At 34.0% G+C, this 22782-nt stretch overlaps 1 protein-coding gene across 3 annotated transcripts in view; it reads left to right on the top strand.

The window, feature by feature from the left end:
* ADAMTS19 (ADAM metallopeptidase with thrombospondin type 1 motif 19) overlaps nucleotides 1-22782 on the top strand; it is a 270506-nt gene that overhangs the window by 114428 nt on the left and 133296 nt on the right. For all 3 annotated transcript variants that reach the window (XM_087862326.1, XM_087862325.1, XM_087862324.1), the window contains one exon: nucleotides 2494-2537. In XM_087862326.1, coding sequence (XP_087718452.1) covers nucleotides 2494-2537 — 44 coding nt within the window. The remainder of the gene's footprint in view (nucleotides 1-2493; nucleotides 2538-22782) is intronic.

Raw genomic sequence — 22782 nt, 5'->3', positions numbered from 1 at the left:
ACCTAGAGCTTCTGGAAGGAATCCAATACTGCTGATACCTTGGTTTTAGTCCTGTGGACTCCAGATTTCTGATTTTGAAACTGTAAGATAATACATTTATGTTAAATCACTGTATTTATGGAATTTATTACAGCAGCAATAGGAAACTTATATAATGTAATTTAAATGTGGAAGTCACCATAAATTAAACACAATCTAACCTTACTTTTCAAGCAGTGGCCAAAAAAAAAAAAAAGAAAAAAAAGGAAAATAAAACTAGATAGGAAGGAAGAGAAAAACAAAGAAGAAAAGAACAAAAGTATAACCTGGGAAATGGAATTCACAAATTATACAGAAACCCAAATATATCCACAATGAAATATTAAATTCATGTCTGTATTTTATAAATAAGTTTTATAATTTAAACCATACGCTATTTATAAGAGACTTAGAGAAAATGAAAGCTGAAAGTAGAACAAAGAAAAAAAAAGATATACCAAGCAAATCTCAATGTATTACTGATATATTAGTATTTGTTAATATCAGACATAATACACTTTAACACAGAAAACATTAGGGTACATAGGGTTTCTATATAACAGTAAAAACTAATTCAAAATAAATTATAAAAATTCAGAGATATAACTTAGTGTCAACATAAAGGAAAAATTAGCAGAATCAGAAGGCAACAACAAGTATATAACCACAATGAAATTTTAACACCTCTTTTTCAGTTAACAGATTTAAAAATAAATTCAGAATTTCTCATTCTCTAAGCAATTTTATATCAGAGTTGGTTATATAGCTAGATCTGATGAACATTTATAGCTTTGCTCCAAACAATTTGAGAATATACATTTTTTCAATTTTAATTCCAAGATAGTTAACATACAGTGTTACATTAGTTTCAGGTGTACAATATAGGGATTCAGCATTTCTATACCTAACTCACTGTTCATCAGCATACATGTACTCTTAAATCCCCTTCACCTTTTTCACCCATCCCCCCCACCTAGTGCCCTCTGGCATCCACCAGGTCTCTATATTTAAGAGTTGGGTTTTTTATTTCTTTGCATTTTAAATATGCATGGAACATATACAAAACTATGCACAGATATTAAATCACAGAGGCTGCTGATGAGCCGAGCAAAATGTGAATTGAAAACTAACCATTGTAATCATCAAAGTAGATGTCATTGGTGAAATTGATAGTGTTGCAGTTAATTTTCATCGTTTTTCGTTTAGAAATGGCATTCAGATGCCTATAACAGAGAGAGGAATAAACAACAAAAAATTTTTTTTTAATTTCTCCCTCACATACACAAAGACTAATTATTGTATTGTTTCTAATAGTAAAAATTTTGTAGGATCTAAACATCTTTGCTCATCACTAGGAAATTGCTTAAATTATAGTACAAAAATAACAGCAAGAACAGCAAAAGACAACAAAAACATCAACAACTAGTTTTGGAGAGCTTACTAGGTGCCTGGCATTGCTTTAAAGTGTTCTGTGTATTAATTTATTCAACACATTCACTAAACTCACATTAAAGGTTCTATATGTGGGGGTCCCTGAGTGGCTCAGTCAGTTAAGTATCTGACTTTGGCTCACGTGATGATCTCAGGGTCCTGGGATCGAGCCCCATGTTTGGCTCCCTGCTCAGCTTGGAGTCTGTCTGCTTGTCCCTCTCCCTCTGCCCTTCCCCCTGCCTGTGCTCTCTCTTAACTAAATAAATGTATGTATGTATGTTTTATATGTGTTAAATCACCTAACTTGCACTATAAGCCTACATGGTAGACAGGTGTCATTTTTTGTAGAGATGACAGAGGCACAAAACGGTTAAGTAAATTGCCTAAGGTCACATAGCTAGTAAAATTTAAAAGGTAGATAAAATTAGTGCTTTCATAGAGTTTGCCTCTGAAGCTCATAACTTATTAGGGAATGCTCTTCAAGGTACAATATTAAAAAAGCAAATTGTAGAATATTCTTCATGGTTAGATCCTCCCTGGGTAAAAATACTAATTTCCTCATGCCCTTTTTAAAACGATGACTATCAGTCTTTTAAAAATTTTGCCAATGTTACGATATAAAATATTTTGCTGTTTTAAACTGTATTTTTTACATTTGAATCTTCTATCTGGAAATTATTTTTGTGCTTGTGAAGCAGAGATCTTACATTATTTGTCAAATAGCCATGTCCCAATACCAGATACTATTTTTTGTAATAAAAAAATGAAATCCTGTAAAATTCAAAACAAGATAGGATTTTATTTTTGAAATATTTTGGATGAAATAGGACAACATGCTTCAGGAGTGTATCAGGAAAAATGTGTCATTAAAAATTTAATAATTCTAACATTTTCTCAGCATTAAAACTTGATCTTATTTTCAGTTCTATTAAATTCTTGGAGGTAATGTATATGGTTCAGTTCATGTAACTATCAACATGAGACACAATCTCTCTTGACTGTGGAAAAGTTTATTTTTACTTCCATTTTCTGTTTCCTTTCTAGGAAAGATTTCTGTGTTCACAAAGATGAACCATGTGATACTGTTGGTAAGTGCACCTAGAATTTTCTACTCTTTTGAGGAGTTCTGGACACCTTTAACACATCATTTGTTTAAGTATAGGAAATTCTTTGAGAGCGCTGGTTTTAATGGACTGTTTTTAGAATGTCGGAGGTATGTATTTCCAACCTATGTGTTTAATCATTGGTCAACGCTTCAGTTATTAATGAAACAGCCTAAAGACATAAATACACTATATACTGGAGAAAAATTTTAAACAATGCTTTAATATCAGGAGGTCTTTTTTCTTATCATCACAGAGATGTACACATGGGTTCAGCAAAGTTCTATTATAATTGCTAAGACAAGGAAAAATGTATTAATGTCAATATGATTGACCTTTCTCAGGCTAATGAGTTTTATTCTTTTTGAGTTATGTATGTTTGAAGTTCTTTGCAGACTGTGTCAAAGAAACTCCATCTCATTTCCCCAGTGAATGCGGATTTTCTGTACATAAAGTAATAAATTTTCTGTATTTTGTCCTGGATATCTAAAATTCCTAAAATATGGAATAAGCCAGTGGAATCCATGAAACTACAGCTCTTAATTTTGAGACAATGGCTACATACATGCTAACATAAATGATGTATCTATATAATTTACTTATCCATATATATAACCATATATTAATTATATTACTATATACATATATTAGTTTTAAGTCATGTAGCTGTATATAATAAGGCATTATTGGTAAGGTATAGTTAAGAGTCATGGTCTGGTTTTGACATATCATGTGGGGTCTATTGCTGTAGGGTAGGATGTATTTTAACTTAACCATCTTTGATGTGTCTTATGTTCTTTGTAAGATGAACAACCTAAAAAGGGCAAAAGCAGAATAAAGGGGTACAGGTATTTAAACAAAAATCACTTCTAACATGTTCCATCATCTTCTCATCAACTTTGCATGCTAAAAATCTGAGATAGTAAGTGGAAAATAGTTATAATAGTGTTAAGCAGTTAATGATGGAATCAGAGGAATGTTTGATTCACGAGGGGCTGTGCATAAGAAGATCTGGACACCCAAGGAAAAGCTGACTTGATTTAGGGATGATCTTTCTACCATTAACTCACCTGCTTCCTGAGGCTTTTTTTTTTTTTTTTCCTCTTCTTGTCTGAATATCTAGAAATTAAATCTTGATATATAGTTTTAATCAACCTAACCACAGAAGCTTTGAATTATGGATGAAGCCTGTATCAAGACAATTACCTTTTCCTCCACTAAACAACTGTATTGCCTCCAAAGCCTTCTTTCACATATGCAAGCCATTTCTTGCCTCACTCCAGTACCTGAGAGAAATCAGCAGCTGGGGCAGTATCTCCCCTGATCCTGCATGCTAGTCACCTCTTTCCAGCGTGGGCGCATAGCCTCAGGAGGCAAGTGCTAACATGAGGCAAACCAATTTCCTTTTGATTATGACTGTGTTGCACAGCTTGCTAAATCTGCTATTTGAAAATAGCATACATATTCATGATATATATTATCTATGAAACGTATTTTCTGGTTTAAAGCACATTTGAATAATGAAATACCTTGATGTGTTTGGACAATCAGAGTTTGTCAGGAAAGCGGTATAATCAGTCCTTCTCTCTATTCAACCTGTCCATTAAGAGCTTGGTAGAAACTGGTTTTAAATATTGTAACATAGGATTTGGAAAGTCCAGTGCCCTTCTTGAGATCTCTCCTTATTTCTGCGTGCTTAGATTCTTGGAGTCTCCTTGACGGCATTGTCAAATCACTGCATCCTACATCCAGGGACCCAGGCTAGCCTCTTGGCTTCCAAATGTGTGAGCAAATAAATATCTCTATTATTTAAACCAATTTAAAGCTTTTATTTCTGTAACTTGCAGCATAAGACATAGATTTTCCCTGTTACTCATATAGTCATTTATAAGAGGCAATATTAATAATTTCTGCTGTTATTAAGAGGAAGCAGGTAAACTCCTCAATGAATTTTTCCCAAAGTTAAATAAATCTATGTGGCTTGCAAGTCATGTCAACAGCTCCCAATCTCTAGTATCACAAAACAAAAGAAATGGTTTCTTTCATCTATGAACAGTGAAAGAAATGTAATCAATTCTTCAAAATCTTTCCAAGAAAATACCAAGTGCTGAGGATTTTACAGATGATTTTTACTAAAATTGCAAAGAACAGACCATTCCAATATTATATATGCTATTTTAAAGAATAGAAAAAGGTGAATTAAAACCACATAAATTTCTTACCAAAGCCTAAAGAGGACAGTGTAAGAAAGAAAAACAATAAGGTTTTCTCACTCAGGAAAGAAATGAAAGAATTCTAAACCAAATATTAGCAGATATCATCTCACAAGGTTTTTTTAAACAACCAAGTAGGGTTATTTTATTTGAGATTTATTCTAAAAATACAGCGGTAGTTTAACACTAGAAAATCTTAAAATGTAACTATGTAATACAATTAAAGATAAAAACCATATGATCATCACAATGGATAAAAAAAAGTTCTTCATACAACTCAAAACACGTTCATGGTAAAGACTCTTGGCAAAAGAGAACAAAGTAGAAACTTTATTAACTCAAAGATATTTACACAAAATGCATAAATACCTTTTGAAAAACAGTGAAGCATTAAAAGCATTCCTTTCAAAATCAGGAACAAAGAGAGGATTTTATTATCACTGTTTCTATTCAACAGTGCATTTGAAATTTTAGGCCTTAAAATGAAGTGGATGTTATGATTGTCTCCATTTAAAAAAAACCAAGAGAATATGGAATTAAAATATTAAAATTAACAGGAGAGTGAGATGGTTAGATATCCAAGCAATAGTCAGTAACTACTTGCATTTTATATACCAGCATTTGGCAGTGAAACATTTAATTCAAAAATTCTATTAAATATATGGAAAAAATAAAATTCTTTGGACTACATCTAATAACAAAATTCATTGACATATGGAGGAAATTATTGAGCTGTTTTATAATTCAATCAAGAAGGCATAACTCAATGAAGATATAAACTATACTTACAGTCTGAAAGACTAAAGGTGAACCAAATGGCCATTTCCCTCAAATTGACCTAGTGATAGAATGTATTTCCATAAAAATTCTAAAGGGAGTTTTGGAGGAAAATTGACAGGCTGATTCTAAATGTTATGGCAGAGCTTAGACCTAAGAGTTGCCAAGACACTAGTGAAGGAAGAATATGGAAGGGGAATCCACTCTATCACATATCAACTACGGTATGTGATAAATAGGACAAGGCCATTGCACGTGTTTGTGAAATTGACAAAGCAGAACGCTGTGAGAGCAGAACACATGATGTTAAGATGTTTATTTACAAGGAGACAAGTTAAAATGAATCACATAGTTCAAATTTATAAAAAATTAGAAGAGAAAATGTAGAAAATTAATTTTATACTTTTGAGGTAGAGACAAATTTTTTAAATGATACAGAAATGCTAATTATAAAGGAAATGCTTGATAAATTCAACTATATTTACATTTGAAATTTCTGTGTATCAAAAGATATCATACTAACACCGGGGGAAATTAGGCTTCTCTGAGGTAGAAGATAACTCTATTTCATGGATTTTATGGTGCCTTTATTATCATTGATTTTAAGACTTACCATTATATAATGTACCACTGAAGAGGAAAAAAAAAATTCAGTAAATTCTTAATTGTAAGATATCATCGATTTGAAGGCAAATCACAATGTGAAATAATGGGAATCTTGGAATTAGTCATGTATTTGCAACATACATCACCAATAATTATTAGAACCCAGAATATAAAAAACAACATCTATAAATCAGTGAATAAGAAACAAACAAGAAATAGGTATACCAAATAGAACCAAAGACTCTAATAGCCATTTTTAGAACAGAATACATCAAGGGTAAATTAAAAGAGAAAGAAAGAAAGAGAGAGTGGGAGGGAGGAGGAAGGGAAGGGAAGACGGGAAGGAAGGAAGGAAGGAAGGAAGGAAGGAAGGAAGGAAGGAAGGAAGGAAGGTAAAGGGATGACAACCCCATTAGTAGTAAGAAAGATATACGTTCAGATTAAAAGGAGATTTCTGCCAATGAGAGTGATTTTTTAAGAAGTCTGATATTACCAAGTGCACTTTTTAAAATCAGAACAAAAGTCTCCCATTCTTTCTAGAAATCCTAATAAATTCTCATTTCAACTTCTTGTTCTGATTTCCATGTATCTCTTCTGTCTTCATACCCATTTTGTCTTTCTGAGCTGTGTTCCAGGTAAATTTTTCATGTGTTTCTCAGTTATACCAATTGTCTATTTTCTTCATACATTTCTTTTTTTAAAAGAAAGATTTATTTATTTTAGAGATAGAGCACACAGGGGAGGAGGGCAGAAGGAGGGGGAGAGGGAGAGAATCTCAACTAGACTTCCCACTGAGCGTGGAGTCCAGCATGGGCTTGAACTCATGACCCTAAGAGCATTACCAGAGCCAAAACCAAGAGTTGGACACTCAACTTACTGAGCCAGCCAGGCGCCCCTCTTCATATATTTCTTAATAATTTCATATGTTCGGCTTTCAAGGATTTTTTTTTTATTTCAATAGCTCTTTCATTTCTAAACACCCCATTTGGTTTTTTCTTTCTCTGCTATGGCATTTTGATAATAATATGCTGAGCCCTCCTTACGTGTTCAGTCTCTTCTTTTAGGTCTAAATCATTAGAAGTATACTTTTGAAACTTCACTTAATGAACAATTCTGTTATTGACGTTCTTGTGGTTCTAGTCCTATTTGCTCATTTTGTTGAATCTTGTTTTTCGTGACTCGTCACTCAGTCATATAATTTTGTATTTGAGTTCTTATTACTTAATTTCTTTTATCTGTGGGAATCCCGTATGGCCTGAAAAAGAGGTACCTTTCTCAAAATATAATTTTTATTCACAGGGGCATCTGTGAAAAAAAATTATTAACATATACCCTAGGAGTATTTAAGTTAATTTCTGGGGTTAGAATTCCTTGGACCATTCAGGTAATGTAAATTAGATATGCCAACTATGAATATTCTCAGGGGAGGCCTTTTTTAAAAACAGAGTCTAGGTCAAAGTAGACAAGATTTTATGCCACTACTTTTTGCCAGGGAGCAGTTGTTTTCCTAAACTACTCTTTCATTATGTTGAGGGAAAGGAAAATGGTATCCCCTCCTTCTCACTTTATATAGGGATAACTTTATGTAGACGTTTCAGTTCCGAGGTCTTACCTTGAGCAGTCTCTTTTAGTCTCAGTGTCATGACTTAAGCTGAACACCTTTGGATTTGAGTTTGGCTAACGCCCAGAGACAGCTAGCACATTAGTGCCATTTCCTTTCTTTTCTTTAGACCTGCAGGAGCATTTCCCTTATTTATACACTCACCCTTGAATTTAGGGGATTTTTGTTATTTTTAATTCAGCATTTATATGTATAGGTTGCAAACAGAATTGTCTTGCTGCTAGAAATGGAAGTCCTTTTAAATGCTTTAAAACTTTTAAAAGCATTGTCATATAGTTATTTTTTACATACAGTAGCTTCGTTTGGCCACACCATTAATTCACTTTGTCAACATTCACATTTGCTGTGAATGTCTTAGACATTTGGAGAGTTGGTGTTAATAGTTATGATGACTCCCACAAGTTTAAAAAATTTTTTAGAAGCTTCTTTGTAGGTACTTAAATTGTGTGAAGACTATAAACCAATTATTCTCAAACTTTTTGTTCTTAGCATTGTTTTGTGCTGCTGAGAATTTGTGAAGATCCCAAAGGGCTTTTTTTATGTCACTACTATTTGTCAGTTGTCACCACGTTAGAAATTAAAGCTGAGAAATTCTCAAAAATATTTTAAGTCATTTAAAATGACTAGTAATAAACTCATCAAAGGTTAGCATAAAGAACATACTCTTTATAAAAATTCACTACATTATTCAAAACAAAAAGTGCTGAGAAGACATGGCTTTTATAGTTTTGTAAGCGTCTTTATATCGGGCTTGTCGAAGACAGCAGGGATCTTCTATGTGCTTTTGCATGTAAGGTGTTGCTATTGTTATTTTGATTGAAGTGTTTGAGGAAAAGAATGACCTCACAAAGACAGGCAGTTTGAAAATGGATGAATACTTGGCTTTTTAGCATCATTCATTGGTCAATTGGAAAATATTATTTCACTGAGTTGGACAGATCTTCTAAATGTTGACACATTTCACCATGCAATATATATTAAAAAATCGTATTTGTCTATATCACCCTCAATCTCATCAACAAAAGTTTTTAAGTGTTGGAAAGCTGCCAAGCTCGTATTGGCAGATGAAATGTTTCCGATATTTGGGGCGCCTGGCTGGCTGAGTCGGTAGAGCATGTGACTCTTAATCTCGGGGCTTGTGGGATTAAGCCCCACGTTAGGCATAGAGATTATTTTTTTAAAAAGTTTGGGCACCTGGGTGGCTCAGTCAGTTAAGTGTCTGCCTTCGGCTCAGGTCACGATCCCAGGGTGCTGGGATCGAGCCCCAGGTCTGGCTCCCTGGTCAGCGGGGAGTCTGCCTCTCCCTCTGCCCCTTCCGCCTGCTTATATGCTCTCTTTCTCTCTCTTTCAAATAAATAAATAAAACCTGCATAAAAATTTTTTTTTAAAAAGTTAAAAAAAAGTTTTCCAGTATTCTAATTTCCCTTGAAAGTTTGAATTTTTGTCACTGGCATATATATATATATATATATATATATATATATATATATATATATATGGATAAATACACACACACTGTCAGTTATATGTGTTACCTATTACATATATAACAATAGGTAATATACTCACTATGTATATCTACACGTACCACCTGTTCATTTCCTTAGAGTGACAGGTTGCATTCTGTTCATTTTGGGGTGAATGTCAGCCCAATTCGCAAGTCTGAATAACCAGTGTTTGTCTGTTAGATATTCTTTCAAGTAAAAATGGTGCTCAGTGAAAAGCAAAGTTAGTTCAGCTCCTAACTCAAACCATCTCACAGACCTGTTCCTAGAGACAACATCATATTTTTAGTCTGCAACAGAAATGCTTTATCATACTTCTTTTTTGTTATGAACTATTAAGAGGTGTGTGTACTCAGGGATGCAGATTTTAATTAGTAAAATTAATACCTTGTACTGCTTCAGCTAGGACGTTTTAAAGGGAAATTGTCATTTTTCCCCCTGGGAGCAAGTGTCAGTGAAAAAACAGTCAAGTTTGGTGTCACTTCCTTCATTTGTGCTAGGCCATTGTGCCTACCATGGTTTTCGCCCCATCAGTGCAAATGTTGATGGTTTTGACCTTGTGGACCTCTCGTAAAGGTTTTAGAAAAGAGTTTGTAGAAGCCCAGGATTTTGCAGAACAGTCTTGGGGAAATTCTGCTATAACGTGAGAATGATTGATAATTGATGGTGAGAAGTCAGTGATTGTTAGCGTGTGTGTGTTTTGTGAAACCTCCTGAGGAGGTTTCTATACTTTAAAGTATAGAAAATGGGTAAATATGCAGACCTGGCAAAAGTACACGTTGGTCCGTATGAGTGTTTGGCTGTGAATGTTTTTCTAGTTCTTGTTCAGGAGAGAGGCTCTGCATCCTTTACCACCAGATTTTCCATTCTGAGACCCTTTGATCCTCTCTGCATTCTGTTGCTAAGACTTGGATGCTTCTGTATTATTAATAAACTTTCTTCTGCACACTTCTGAATAATTCTGATTTTATGCACTTGCAAATTGTCAAACAGGCATAGAGACCACCTAGAAAGCAACTGCCAAGAAGAAACATATTCAGAGACTAAAACATACTTAAATAACCCTTTTATGTTGACACTGTACATGTGAGAATCTCCAGACACTTCCCTCTCCAAACACCAGTACATTCTCCAAACCACATTTCGGCAGAAGTAATCATTTTTATTGGGTGAGAAGAGGTCAAGCCAGTTTTTTTAAGTAGCTTAATTTTCATTAGCTGTTGTCCATTTTCTTTTGCATGATGGCACCTAAAGCACAGAGAATTTTAGAGACTGGAAATATGGAAAAATTACTAAGGTCAACTCTATTTTAATGCCCTTTTGGTTAGAACTGTATTTCTTTTACCAAAAAATCATGCTATTTTCATATTCAGGATTTTGAAATTTGTATTCTTTTAGACTCGGCAAAGAATGAAGTTACCGTTTTTCCTATACAAATCTTACTTTCTAAGTGAATTACGTTACCAATGTAATGTACTAATTACATTACTAAGTCTTCAAGAGAATTCAAATACACTGTTTGGATATTCATCATCTTCAAAGTCCCATTCCAAGGCTCTGATAGATTCAACGATGACTATGGGAACTCTTGATCACTCAGTCTAGTGGGACATATGCTTTAGTAAAAAAAAGATCATTAAAGCCATTAACACATGCATTACCTTAACTGTGCATAATGTTAGATAAACTAGATCCAGGTTTGAAATATCCAGAATTTATCATATTGGTATGACATATGTTGTTATAAATTGCTGCTCAATGTTTAATAATGTGGATACTCCCAGAAATGCAATTGGAATATATTCTGTGTGGTAGACAGAATTCTAAAGATGACATTGCTAACATTCCTGTCCCTTGGTTGCTCAAACACTAATCCAGGTACTGCTATGAAGGGATTTTGCAGATGTAAGTATATTCCTTCCTTCCATTTACCTTAAGATTTGGAGGTCTAATTCCATTCACCTTTTAAAGCAGAGGCAAGGGACTGAATTGTACCACCAACCTAAATGAAATGGAAGCTGGTATTTCTCCAGATGTGAGATAAGAGTCCAGCCTGGATGATACCTTGATTTTGGCCCTGTGAGACCCTAAGCAGAAAACTCAGTCTGGATCAGCAATCCCAGACTTTTGACCTATAGGATTATATAGTAATAAATGGGTGTTATTTGAGCCACTATGTTTTTTAAAGATTCTATTTATTTGACAGAGTAAAAGAAATAGAGCACAAGCAGGGGGAGCAGGAGAGGGAGAAGCAGGGTTCCCATTGAGCAGCGAGCCCAATGCGGGGCTTGATCCCAGGACCCCAAGATCATGACCTGAGCCGAAGGCAGAAAACTGAGCTACTGAGCCGCCCGGGTGCCCCAGAAGCTGCTACATTTATAGTAATTTGCTATGCAGTTAGAGAAAACTCTGTCGGACCAAAGTCTGCATATGATTATACATTATACATTGGGGGTTTATATACTGGAAGAAAATAAAGCCATCTTAGATGAAAGTACAGTTCATGGCCCTCTGAAACCAGAGTAAGAAAAAAGAAAATGTGTGTTAAGAAATAGAAGTTAAGGGATACATTCAAAGAGATTTTCACTTACCATACCTGATGAGACAGCAGAAGAGTGAAAGGATTTTAAGAGGATTTTGCAAGAATTTGCTACAACCTATAGCCTTTGCAATTTCTCTACATTTAATATTTTTTTCCCATTGTTGCATCAGTGATGAGCAAAAAGCATACTAAATTGAAATGGGTCTGAACACCCGCCCTGTGGAAAGGGGTGGGGAAAACTGGGTGTAATAGGGGGTCAATTGGGTGGCACCAGCCCAGAATATAGGAAAATACGCCAAAGTTTGGGCTTCTGGCAAAGAAAATAAGAAAACCAAGGGCCCAGAATAGGCCACTCTTGCTTTGCAACACAAAGGCCAGTGACATTCATATACTGTAAGGTGATCATATAACCTATAATTTACACCCTAAGACACTTTGAAAAGTCAAAGGAGGCATAATGCTTAATAATGTTTGGACAAAAGCATAAAATAGGATAATACCCCAGGCAATTTAACTGTATGGTCACTCTATTATTAACAAACATATTTCAGATATGCTTTTATATATTATTCAGAATTGTAAATTATACATTAAAAGTACTAAATTCAGAAATATTAAACTAAAATAATTATTTCTGTAATTTAGGTATTTCATTACTTAATCCCCCAATCACAACAATTGAACTTACTAAGAGTCGGCAGAAGAGCATTTGCTACATGTGTTAAAAGCTGGTTTTGTACCATTTCTCTCAACCTTGCTTTCCTTCCATCCAGATACCACAGAGCATTATGGTCTGAGTGTCAGATTTATCAGATGGAAAAAGGGTGACGATTTTTGTTGTGTTTTAAATTGTGATCTCTCAAAGTCCTCAAATTTTATTTAGAAGATAATAGGAACTGTACTTCTTTATATGTCCTTCTTCAATTTTTTTTTTTTGGGTTCTTTCATTTCAGATGATCTTCTTTGACTTATTTTTTCTCCTTCTCTTTATTGTTTTTCATTTTTCCAATTTTTCCCAGCATTTTGGAGTACCTGCTCTGTGCCTACAAGCATGTTAGGTGCTAGGTGCTGGAGAGAGTGGTGAATAAAATGAAACTATTTACACATTCTTTTAAATCTTTTCCTTTTTTGCTTTCCTTTTGTTATTTTTGCTTAGGTAACTAAAAAGCATTTCCCGTTCGTCTTCCTTTACTCTGAGCCACCCTTTCTCCCCACATTTATATCATCATGCCTTCCAAGCATAAATGTATTGATACACCTCTCTGAAGTATCCAAGAGCCTTAGTATTTTTTTTTTAATTGGGTCATCAAATTTTAAAAATCTCATGATCAGAAGATTCTGTCTTGATCTCGGTTAGAATTTTTCTATACCATTTATTTATATTCTTCCAGTGAGAGGATTGAAGAAAATCAAGCTTATAAATCATTTTTCTCCTTGTTTAATTTTTAGTATGTGCTAATAGCAATGCAATCTATATAATTTTAATGAAATTTTTGAGTAGGTCAATTCTATTATGATATATAGAATATTATAAATTGTTAGAGGGTAAAAAATGCAGCAACTGTGTAAGCCCATACAGAAGAAAATGCTTTTTCAGATATTACAACGCTTTGTGTCTTTAATACCTAAAAAAATCTGATGATGCAGTAATCTCTTGTTTTGCATGTGCCATAGTCTTTCCAATTCTGGTTCTTAAGTGGCTGGAAATGGTAATGACTCTAGAGAATATTGAGATTATTGAGATGCTTCATTTGCATTGTAGAAATAATACAATTCCATAGGTAATTTTCTTTAAATTGCACGATGCTAGTTCTTACTGGGTTTTTTTTTTTCTTGGCAGAGAAGAAACTTCTGTATTTAGTTTAAGGTAAGCTGAAGTGAACATACTCTACCCTTCTTTCATTGAATGACCTATAAAATATGGGAAAATGGAAAAAAGATTTGAGGATATTAAAGCATAAATAGTAGTGTGCAGATTGAGAACAAGGCAAGAATTTGAAGTACCACCAAACCAGCAGTAAGTTTATTTTTTTCACTGTCCTGGACTCAAAACAGCCCCAACTTGGAAGTGGTCATTAGGGCACGTATAGCACGAGAGCAGGTAGGAAATCCCGTTGGTTTGCATCAAGGACCTGGAGGGTCTCCTAAATCTAGAGAAAGTGGGGGAAGATCCCCCCCTTCAAGAAAAAAAGTCTGCATTCTTTCCTTCCCTATCTACCAAGCAATCCTATGATAGTGGCAGTGGGGATAGCAACAGTGTCAGTAACAGGAGTCATAAGAATCTGACATGAATCTTCCTCTCTGGTCTATAGAGCTTTTATTTTAAGACGGAAGGGTGAACCCCTTGGCTTTTTGTTTTAGCCCTTTTATTGCTCAAACCTAGACACAGACACAGTCATGAAAAGTGCACTACACAGTGGGGTACCTAAAGCCCAGACTGGCAGCATTACTGAAATGAGAACCATAAGAACATACAAGGTACAAAGGAGATAATGGAGAGGGAAGAGCGAGGGAAAGTAACCTCATACAGTTGCTTATCAACTGCTTTTGCTCACCTCAGCTTTGCATGTGTGCACAGGACCGTAAAAATTTCTTTGCAAGATGAGTTATTGAGCCACCTAATTCCCAACCTGGTCACTAGATGACAAACATAGAAGATAGGCATGTAGAAGGCTTTGAAAATTGACACTGGAAATTTGACAATGGAACCAAAGCCTATAGAGCTTTGGAATTTTGGAACTTTTATGATTTTATTCTAAAAAATTTTAAAGTATCAGCATTCTTCATAGGATTTAAATAAGATTGAGAATCTCACACTATAGTATTTAAAATGTCCAAGATACAACCCCAAATTACAACATCTATAAAGAAATAGGAAAATCTCCATTTTCATGAGAAAAGACATTCAATACATACTATTCCAGGGTGGTGCGGAATTTGGAATTATATGACGAAGACTAAAATACCTGTTATAAAGCTATTCCGAAAGGTAAGGGTACATATTTTTGAAATGAATGAAAGGATAGAAAGTCTCAGGAAATAAATAGAATATATAAGCAAAAAAATGGAAATATTAGAATTTAAAAAGAATAACCAATGGGATGGCTGGGTGACTCAGTTGGTTAGGCATCTGCTTTCAGCTCAGGTCATGATCCTGGGGTCCTGGGATTGAGCCCCACGTCAGGCTCCTGGCTCAATGGGGAGTCTGCCTTTCCCTCTCCCCGCCCTGCTCATGCCCTCTCTCACTATCTCTCTTGCTCTCTCAAATAAATAAATAAAATCTTTTAAATAAATTAATTAATCTTAAAAAATAAAAAGGAAAACCAAAATAGAATTTCTCTGCATGTACCGAGTAGTAGAATCAAGATGACAGAGTAAAGAGTTCACGAACTTAATGATAGATCAGAAGAAATTATCCAATCTGAACACCAGAGAGAAAAGAAGATTGGGAAAAAAATATGAAGAGAGTTTTAGGGATCTTTGGGAAATATCACAAGTAATCATCATGGGTCCCAGAAGGAGACAGAAAGAGAAGAAATATAGCTGAAGACTTCCCAAATTAGGCAAAAGATTTAAATCATCAGATTCAAGAGGCTAAGTAAATTCCAAATAAGAAATACCTGAAGAGATGCACAGCCAGAGATATCACAATCAAACAGTGAAAACTAAAGAGAAAGACAAAATGACACAACAAACAACCTGTTAGTTTTAGGGGAACAATGATTTTCATGACAGCGGATTTGTTTCGACAAACCACGAAAGCCAATTGGGTGGCACACCATTTTTAAAACACTGAAAGAAAGGATTGTCAACATAAATAAAGATGAAATAAGAGCATTCTCAAATGAAGGAAAACTAAGAGAATCCTTAACCAAAAGAGTATCTTTAAAAGAATTGCCAAAGTAAGTAATTCTTTGGGAAGGCAAATTATATTTAATAGAAACTGGAACATCAGGAATAAAGAAAGCACTAAAGAAATGGAGAATTGGTAAATATATTATACTTTTTCTCCTCTTGAGTATTTTAAATATCTTAGGTAATTAAAAACAAAATTATAGCCCCATTTGTTGGTATTTTTGATAGATTTAAATGTAATATGCAAGACAACACCAACATACGTGGAGGAGGGCAAAAGGACCTACATGATGTTAAACTTTCTACATTTCACTTGACATGGTAAAGTACTGGTTTTAAGTAAACTTTGAAAGCTGAATATGTATAATGTAAAATGTATAGTAAACAACTACTAAACAAGTATATAGAAACATGTAGCTGAAAACACAATAAATAAATTTAATTGACATAGTAAAAAATTTGAAACCTTCCCTCTTATCAAAGCTTTTAGTTCAAGAGAGCAAAAACAAGGCAGGAAAGAGAAATAGAAGAAAGGAAAGCAGAGGGCACAGACAACATCAACAATAAAACACAAATAACAAAATGGCAGACCTAAATCCCAACGTACATATTGGTAATTAGAGTAAATAAAAATAGTCTAAACATACCATTTAAAAAAATTACCGGTTTGGATTGAAAAAAACAAAGATGTGATTCTTTGCTGTCTGCAAGAAACTCACTTCAAATGTAATATTGTAAGTTAAGAGTAAAAATATGAAAAATATATACCATGAAAAAAAATTCTAAAAACACTCCAGTGGCTAAAAATTACATTTCAGAACAAAGAAAATTACTAAAAACTAAGAGGGACGTTATGTAATAATAAAAGTGTCAGTTCACCAAGAAGATATAATGATGTTAAATGTTTCAGCCCCGACCAAGAGAGCTTTAAAATTCATGAAAGAAAAACCAATGGAACCAAAAGGAAAAATAAACAAATGCAGTTATATTTGGAGATGTTGACACTCCTCTCTTTATAATTGATCATCAACAGAAAATCAGCATGCATGTAAAAGAATTGAACAGCACTATGAACATGGACACACTGCTCTACCCAAAATAACAAAACACATGTGCTTTTCAAGTGACATTTTCTGAGAGAACATTTTCTAGCTCATAAAACTTACAAATCTGAAAGAATTAAATCATACGCATTCCATTCTCGAACATAATGGAATTAAACTAATAATGAACTGTAGGAAAATAAGAAAATGTTCTCCAAATATTTGGAAAATAATATTTATAATTTATGGGTCAAAGAGGAAATTTAAAAAAAATAGACTTTTGAACTGAAAAAAATCATGAAAAGACAACATATAAATTACGGGATACAGGTAAAACAATGTTGGAGGGAAATTTATAAGATTAAATGCTTTAATTAAAAAGAGGAAAGGTCTCATCAGCAACTAAGTTTCTACCTAAATAAACTGAAAATGAGAAACAAAACAAAAGCGCATTCATATCAAACAAAAGGTAGGAAATACTGGGGCACTTGGTTAGATCAGTCAGTTAAGTGTCTGACTCTTGATTTCAGCTCAAGTCATGATTTCAGGGCCATAAGATCAAGCCCGGAGTGAGGCTCCATGCTGGGCATGGAGCCTGCTTCAGATTCTCTTTCTCCCTCTCCTTCTGCCCCTCAGCCTCCTCCCCTTCTCCCACATGTCTCTCTCAAAAAAAAGGGGGGAGGGCAGGAAATACTAAAGAGTATATATCAATCAAATGAAAACAGAAAAACAATAGTGATAATTAGAGCAAACCTAGTTTTTTTAAAATGTCAATAAATTCTAAACCTCTAGTAAGTTTGACAAAGGAAAATAAAAAAGAGGAAAAATAACATCAGCAATAAAAGGGGATATCTTACTACAGACTCCTCAGACCTTAAAAAAATTATTAGGGAATAATACAAAGAGATCTATGCACGTGAATTTGATAACTTAGATAAAATAGACCAATTTATAGAGAATCACCAACTAACAAAACTTACCCGATTTGAAATAGCCTGAATAATCTTAAACATATTAAAGAAATTGAATTTGTAGTTTAAAACCATCCAAGAAGGAAATCTTCAGGCCCAGAAAGTTCCATTGGTGAATTCTCTCAAAGAAAAGATAATACCATTTCTACATTATCTCTTTAAGGAAACAGACTGGTGAGGACACTTCCCAACTCATTTTATGAAGTCAGCACTACCCTGATATAAAAACCAAACCAAGAAGTTCGAGGAGAAAAGTACCCATGAAACTATAGACCAATATTCTTCATGAACATAGATAACAAATATTAACAAATTTAACCCAGTAATATATAAGAGTAACAGAACAGAACCTAATAGGGCTTGTCTCAGAAAAGGAAAACTGACTGAATATTTGAAAATCAATTCATGTAATTAAACTTATTTAAAATCTAAAGAAGAGACATGATCATATCAACTGATATAGGAAAAACATGTGACAAATTTCATCATCTATTCATTATAAAAACTCTCAGAAAATTAGGAATAGAAGGGAGCAGCCTTAATGAAGAATATCTACTATCTATGTGACTCTTAACCTCACATTTAATGGTGAAAGAAGGAATACCTTTGCACTTAGTCTGGAAGGAGGCAGGGTTGTCTACTGCATTCTTCCTATAGAAGTCCAGGAGTAGAACAAGATAAGAAAATAAATGAAAAGCATAAATAATTTGAGGTAAGAAATATAACTGTCCCTTTTTGCAAAAACATGATTCTTAATATAGTAGAAAATGGCGATGAGCACATGAAAAAAACTCTTAAAGCTAATATGTGAGCTTAATGGGATCACAAAATACAAAGTCAACAAGGTCAATGGGTTTTAATGTACTAGAATTGAACATTCCAAAACTGAAATTTTAAATATATGTGTGTGTATACATACACATATATATACAATATACATATAAGTACATATGTAATATAAATATATCTCTAATTTGTCATAGATGCAAAATGAAATATCTGCATATAAAGTTAGCAAAACATGTGCAGAATCTGTGTGATAAGAACTATAAAATGCTGGTGAGAATAATAAAGGAAAATCTAAATAAATGGAGAGACATACGGTATTCACAGATTGGAAGATTCAGCATAGCACAGATGCAACTCTTCTCCAGTTGAGCTATAGATTTAACTCAGAATGAAAGTTTGAGCTCTTTTTTTGTAGATATAAACAAGATGATTCTAAAATTTATATGAAAAGGCAAATAACTGAATAGCCAAAGCAATTTTGGAAAGAAAAATAGTTTTGGAGGAATCATACTATTTGATTTTAACACTTACTACAAAGCTTCAGTAATCAAGACAGTGTGGTATTGTTAAGATATAGATACGTTGGGGCGCCTGGGTGGCACAGCGGTTAAGCGTCTGCCTTCGGCTCAGGGCATGATCCCGGCGTTATGGGATCGAGCCCCACATCAGGCTCTTCCACTATGAGCCTGCTTCTTCCTCTCCCACTCCCCCTGCTTGTGTTCCCTATCTCGCTGGCTGTCTCTATCTCTGTCCAATAAATAAATAAAAAATCTTAAAACAAATAAAAAATAAATAAACATGCTAAAAAAATGTTATAGATACGTTAGTCAGTGGATCAAAATAGAATTTCCAGAAATAGATCCACATAAATATGTCCAATTGATTTTCTACAAAGAGACAAATTCTGTTTACTAAAGAAAGAGGGGCGCCTGGGTGGCTCAGTGGGTTAAGCGTCTGACTCTTGATTTTGGCTCAGGTCGTGGTCTCAGAGTTTTGGGTTTGAAACCCATGTTGGGCTCCATGCTGTGTGCGAAGTCGGCTTGGGATTCCCTCTCTCCCTCTCTCTTTCCCCTCCCCCTGCTCACACTCTCTCTCTTTCTCTCTCTAAAATAAAAAAAATAAAGCCTTTTAAAAAAATGATCTTTCAAGAAATGGTCTTGAGAACACTGGACATCATTATGCATAATGAAGAATAATCAAATTCTTTCACTTTTTTAATAAAATTTTATAAACGTTTATACAAAGTGGATCATAAGTCCAAATGTAAATGTAAAACTATAAAAGCCTAGAAGGAAACATAAGAGAAAATCTTTGTGACCTTGAATTAGGTAAAGAGTTCTTAGATATAATACCAAAAGCATGACCCATTAAAGGAAAAATTGGTGAACTGGATTTCATTGATATTAAAACAACAAAACCAAAACCACGTTTGTTTGCAATTTGGAAAAACTGGAAGCAATCCAATGGTCTTCAAGGGGTGAATGGTTTAAACAATCTGTGGTAATTTGAGGAAGACAGTCTAAGGAGTGAAAGAAGTTGGTCTTATAAGGTCACCTGCCTTATGAATCCGCTTACACAACATTGTCTGAAAGACAACCCTAAAATGATGATCGGATCAGTGATCCAGTGGTCACTCTTGTTTTAAAAATGGGCAAGACTGTAGCTATAAAGGGAAGGCACAAAATAGTTTTGGGGAGTGATGGACCTTTTCAGGCTCCTGATGGTGATGGTGGTTAAATGAATCAATATGAGTGTTAAAATTCTTTGAACTGTTGAATAAAAAGTAAATAATGAAAATGCATTTAAAAATTAAAACAAAAAGAGAAAGAAATTATGTGGTCATTAGATTTGCTTTTGGCATTCCAGTCAAGGATTTCCCAAAGATTTCTGCAGGTTGTATCTTGCACAGAGTACCTAATCTGTGGGGCCTAAGGAACAGAAGAGACTGAAATCCCACCCAGACTTCACCTACCAAACACCTTTGCTCATGCACTTGGGAAGCCTTTTTAAAACCTCATCTCCCCACTGTGCCCCTTTTGAATTCACCAGTGCACTCAACTGACTCTTCTGCTGAAGAGCTGGTAATTTTTGCAGAATTCAGTGAGTGAGTTCAAATGTATTGTTTTCGAATTTCCAAATGGAAGACTGTTCCTTTGTTTTCCTTTCTTTCCTTTATCCTTGTTCAAATTCTACCCATTTTTCAGAACCCTGATTAATTTCCACTTTGGGGCTTGTTAACCATGCATGCTTTCGGAGGAATTCGATATACCTTGCATTCCGTTCATTTCCTCTCCTTCTAATCTCTTTGTGATCAAAGATCTTGTTCTCTGCTTGTCTGTGTCCTCAGCACATAGCACAGTAATGAGCATCCCAGGTGCTCAGTTGATGTATTTCTGAATAGAAATGAATTCTTGATAGGAAAATGACATCTTTCCTGTGGTTTACAATAAAAGCAAAGCTGAACTTATCTCGTTTAATTCTTGGCTTTTGGTGTATTTCTTAGTAGGCTCTAGCCAGAACATAAATCAGACACTTTATATTTCTATTTTGGCATGACATGTTGCTGGGATAAGATTTGGATATATAATTCTTAAGGAATTATGAAAAGTGATTGTTCATAAGATACTTTCCTTCTAAAGATCCTTTACAGTTAAAGCTTCTTTTGGTTATAGGATTTTGTATATATTAGAAAATATTTTAATGGTACTGGTAAACACTATATGAATATTAAAATATGCAGAATATATCCTTGGGACACAAAAAAACATCTTAATTTAGAAAATACCCCGAGGTCCTCCTTGTAGTTTTTAAGAGTTGTTCTTATTATAAGGTCTGCAAGTGCAACTTTGTATTCACCACACACTTACTAAGAATCTACCACATGCCATGGGTTTTTAAATACATCACTTCCTTTAACCCTTCAAAACCTCTGTGTCATAAGGGATAGTTAACCTCATTTTACAGATAAGAAAGGTTAATGTTTAATGATTGCCATGTTTCACATAAGTCAACATAGGCTTGAAATATTTTATCTACATTAGTTAGCATTCCTAAGCCAAATGGTTAATTTTCCAGTTTTATTGTTGAGAAAACGGGCTCAGAAAAAAGAAGTAACTTTCTTATGGTCACACAGCTAAAAATCAAGGCTGGGACTCAAACCCTAGAATATCTGACACAAGAGCATAGATTCTTAAAGCTTTATTCTCTGCATTTTGCCTTTACTATGCAGAAAACAGGTCATGAAAAAATTGGTTGAATTCCAATAGGATTTTAGAAAACATCAAATCATCTTTGAGAAGATTTTTAACCAGTTTACTATTAACTACCTCATTGTATAGACCTAAAAAAGCTGAGATCTTAAAAATGCATCTAAAGTTGAAACACTTGTCCTTAAGTAAATGTGTTTTATTTAACAAATTATGTCAAATCACTGTATTAAACTTAGTATTTTAATTTTTAGTAGTTGAGATTTAAGAATATTAGATATTTGTAATTATAATTATAATTATATTCTTCAGATTTTTCCAGTTTATAGAATTATTTCTTTACTTCAATAAAAACCACTGATCATACTGAATAGAAAGCAGGTTATAAAAAGCAGCAAAATGATTAAAAATTGGCATGATGAGAAAAAGTGTTGTCAAATGTTTTGAAGTTTGAGTTGGTTTGTAGTTATAAATGCATGCTGTCAGTGTTTTCAGTATTCTAAAACAATTTATAGAACTTTTTAGTAGCATGATATTTTTAGTTTTAATTGTCCCTGTTTAATGCCTTCAGGATATGATTACGTTATAACATTATAAAAATGCGTTAGCCAAAATTCCTGATTTATACGCAATCAGAACACTTTTAAATTTTTCCAGCTGTATCCTTCAGCTTACTTCACAAAAATCTTTAACTGTGATTCATCTTACCTATTTTTTAAAGTCATGACAGTTTTTTAATCTCCAAGGCAGATGAAATCATTAAGCCTAGTTTTTGTTTTTGTTTTACTTTTGTGACCAAAGTCATAAAGAAAGCCTAAGAACGCTCATTTATCATTTTTAAATTAACTTAGCGATGCGAATACCAATTTTCATCCATGTTCGTGGTAGACTGCACAGTAAATTTCTCATTTCTGATTTGTGTTAGATGTATACTCTCCCACATATGGCTTTTTCAGTGTGCCGCAAGCCTTATATTTTCAGAGTTGCACTGAAATCTAAATGAAGAATTTTAGATGGTATATGTTATTAATGGTGTATTAAAGATAGACCCAAACCACAGTAAGGTACATTGGGATCTAGCTTAATTTAAAGTCCCTAAGGA

This window comes from Ursus americanus, chromosome 5 (genome assembly GCF_024610735.1).
Source record: "Ursus americanus isolate L20-20 chromosome 5, mUrsAme1.1.p, whole genome shotgun sequence".
NCBI lineage: Eukaryota > Metazoa > Chordata > Mammalia > Carnivora > Ursidae > Ursus > Ursus americanus.
Note: the sequence above shows the minus strand (reverse complement) of the source record. Positions and strands in the feature narration are given on the sequence as shown.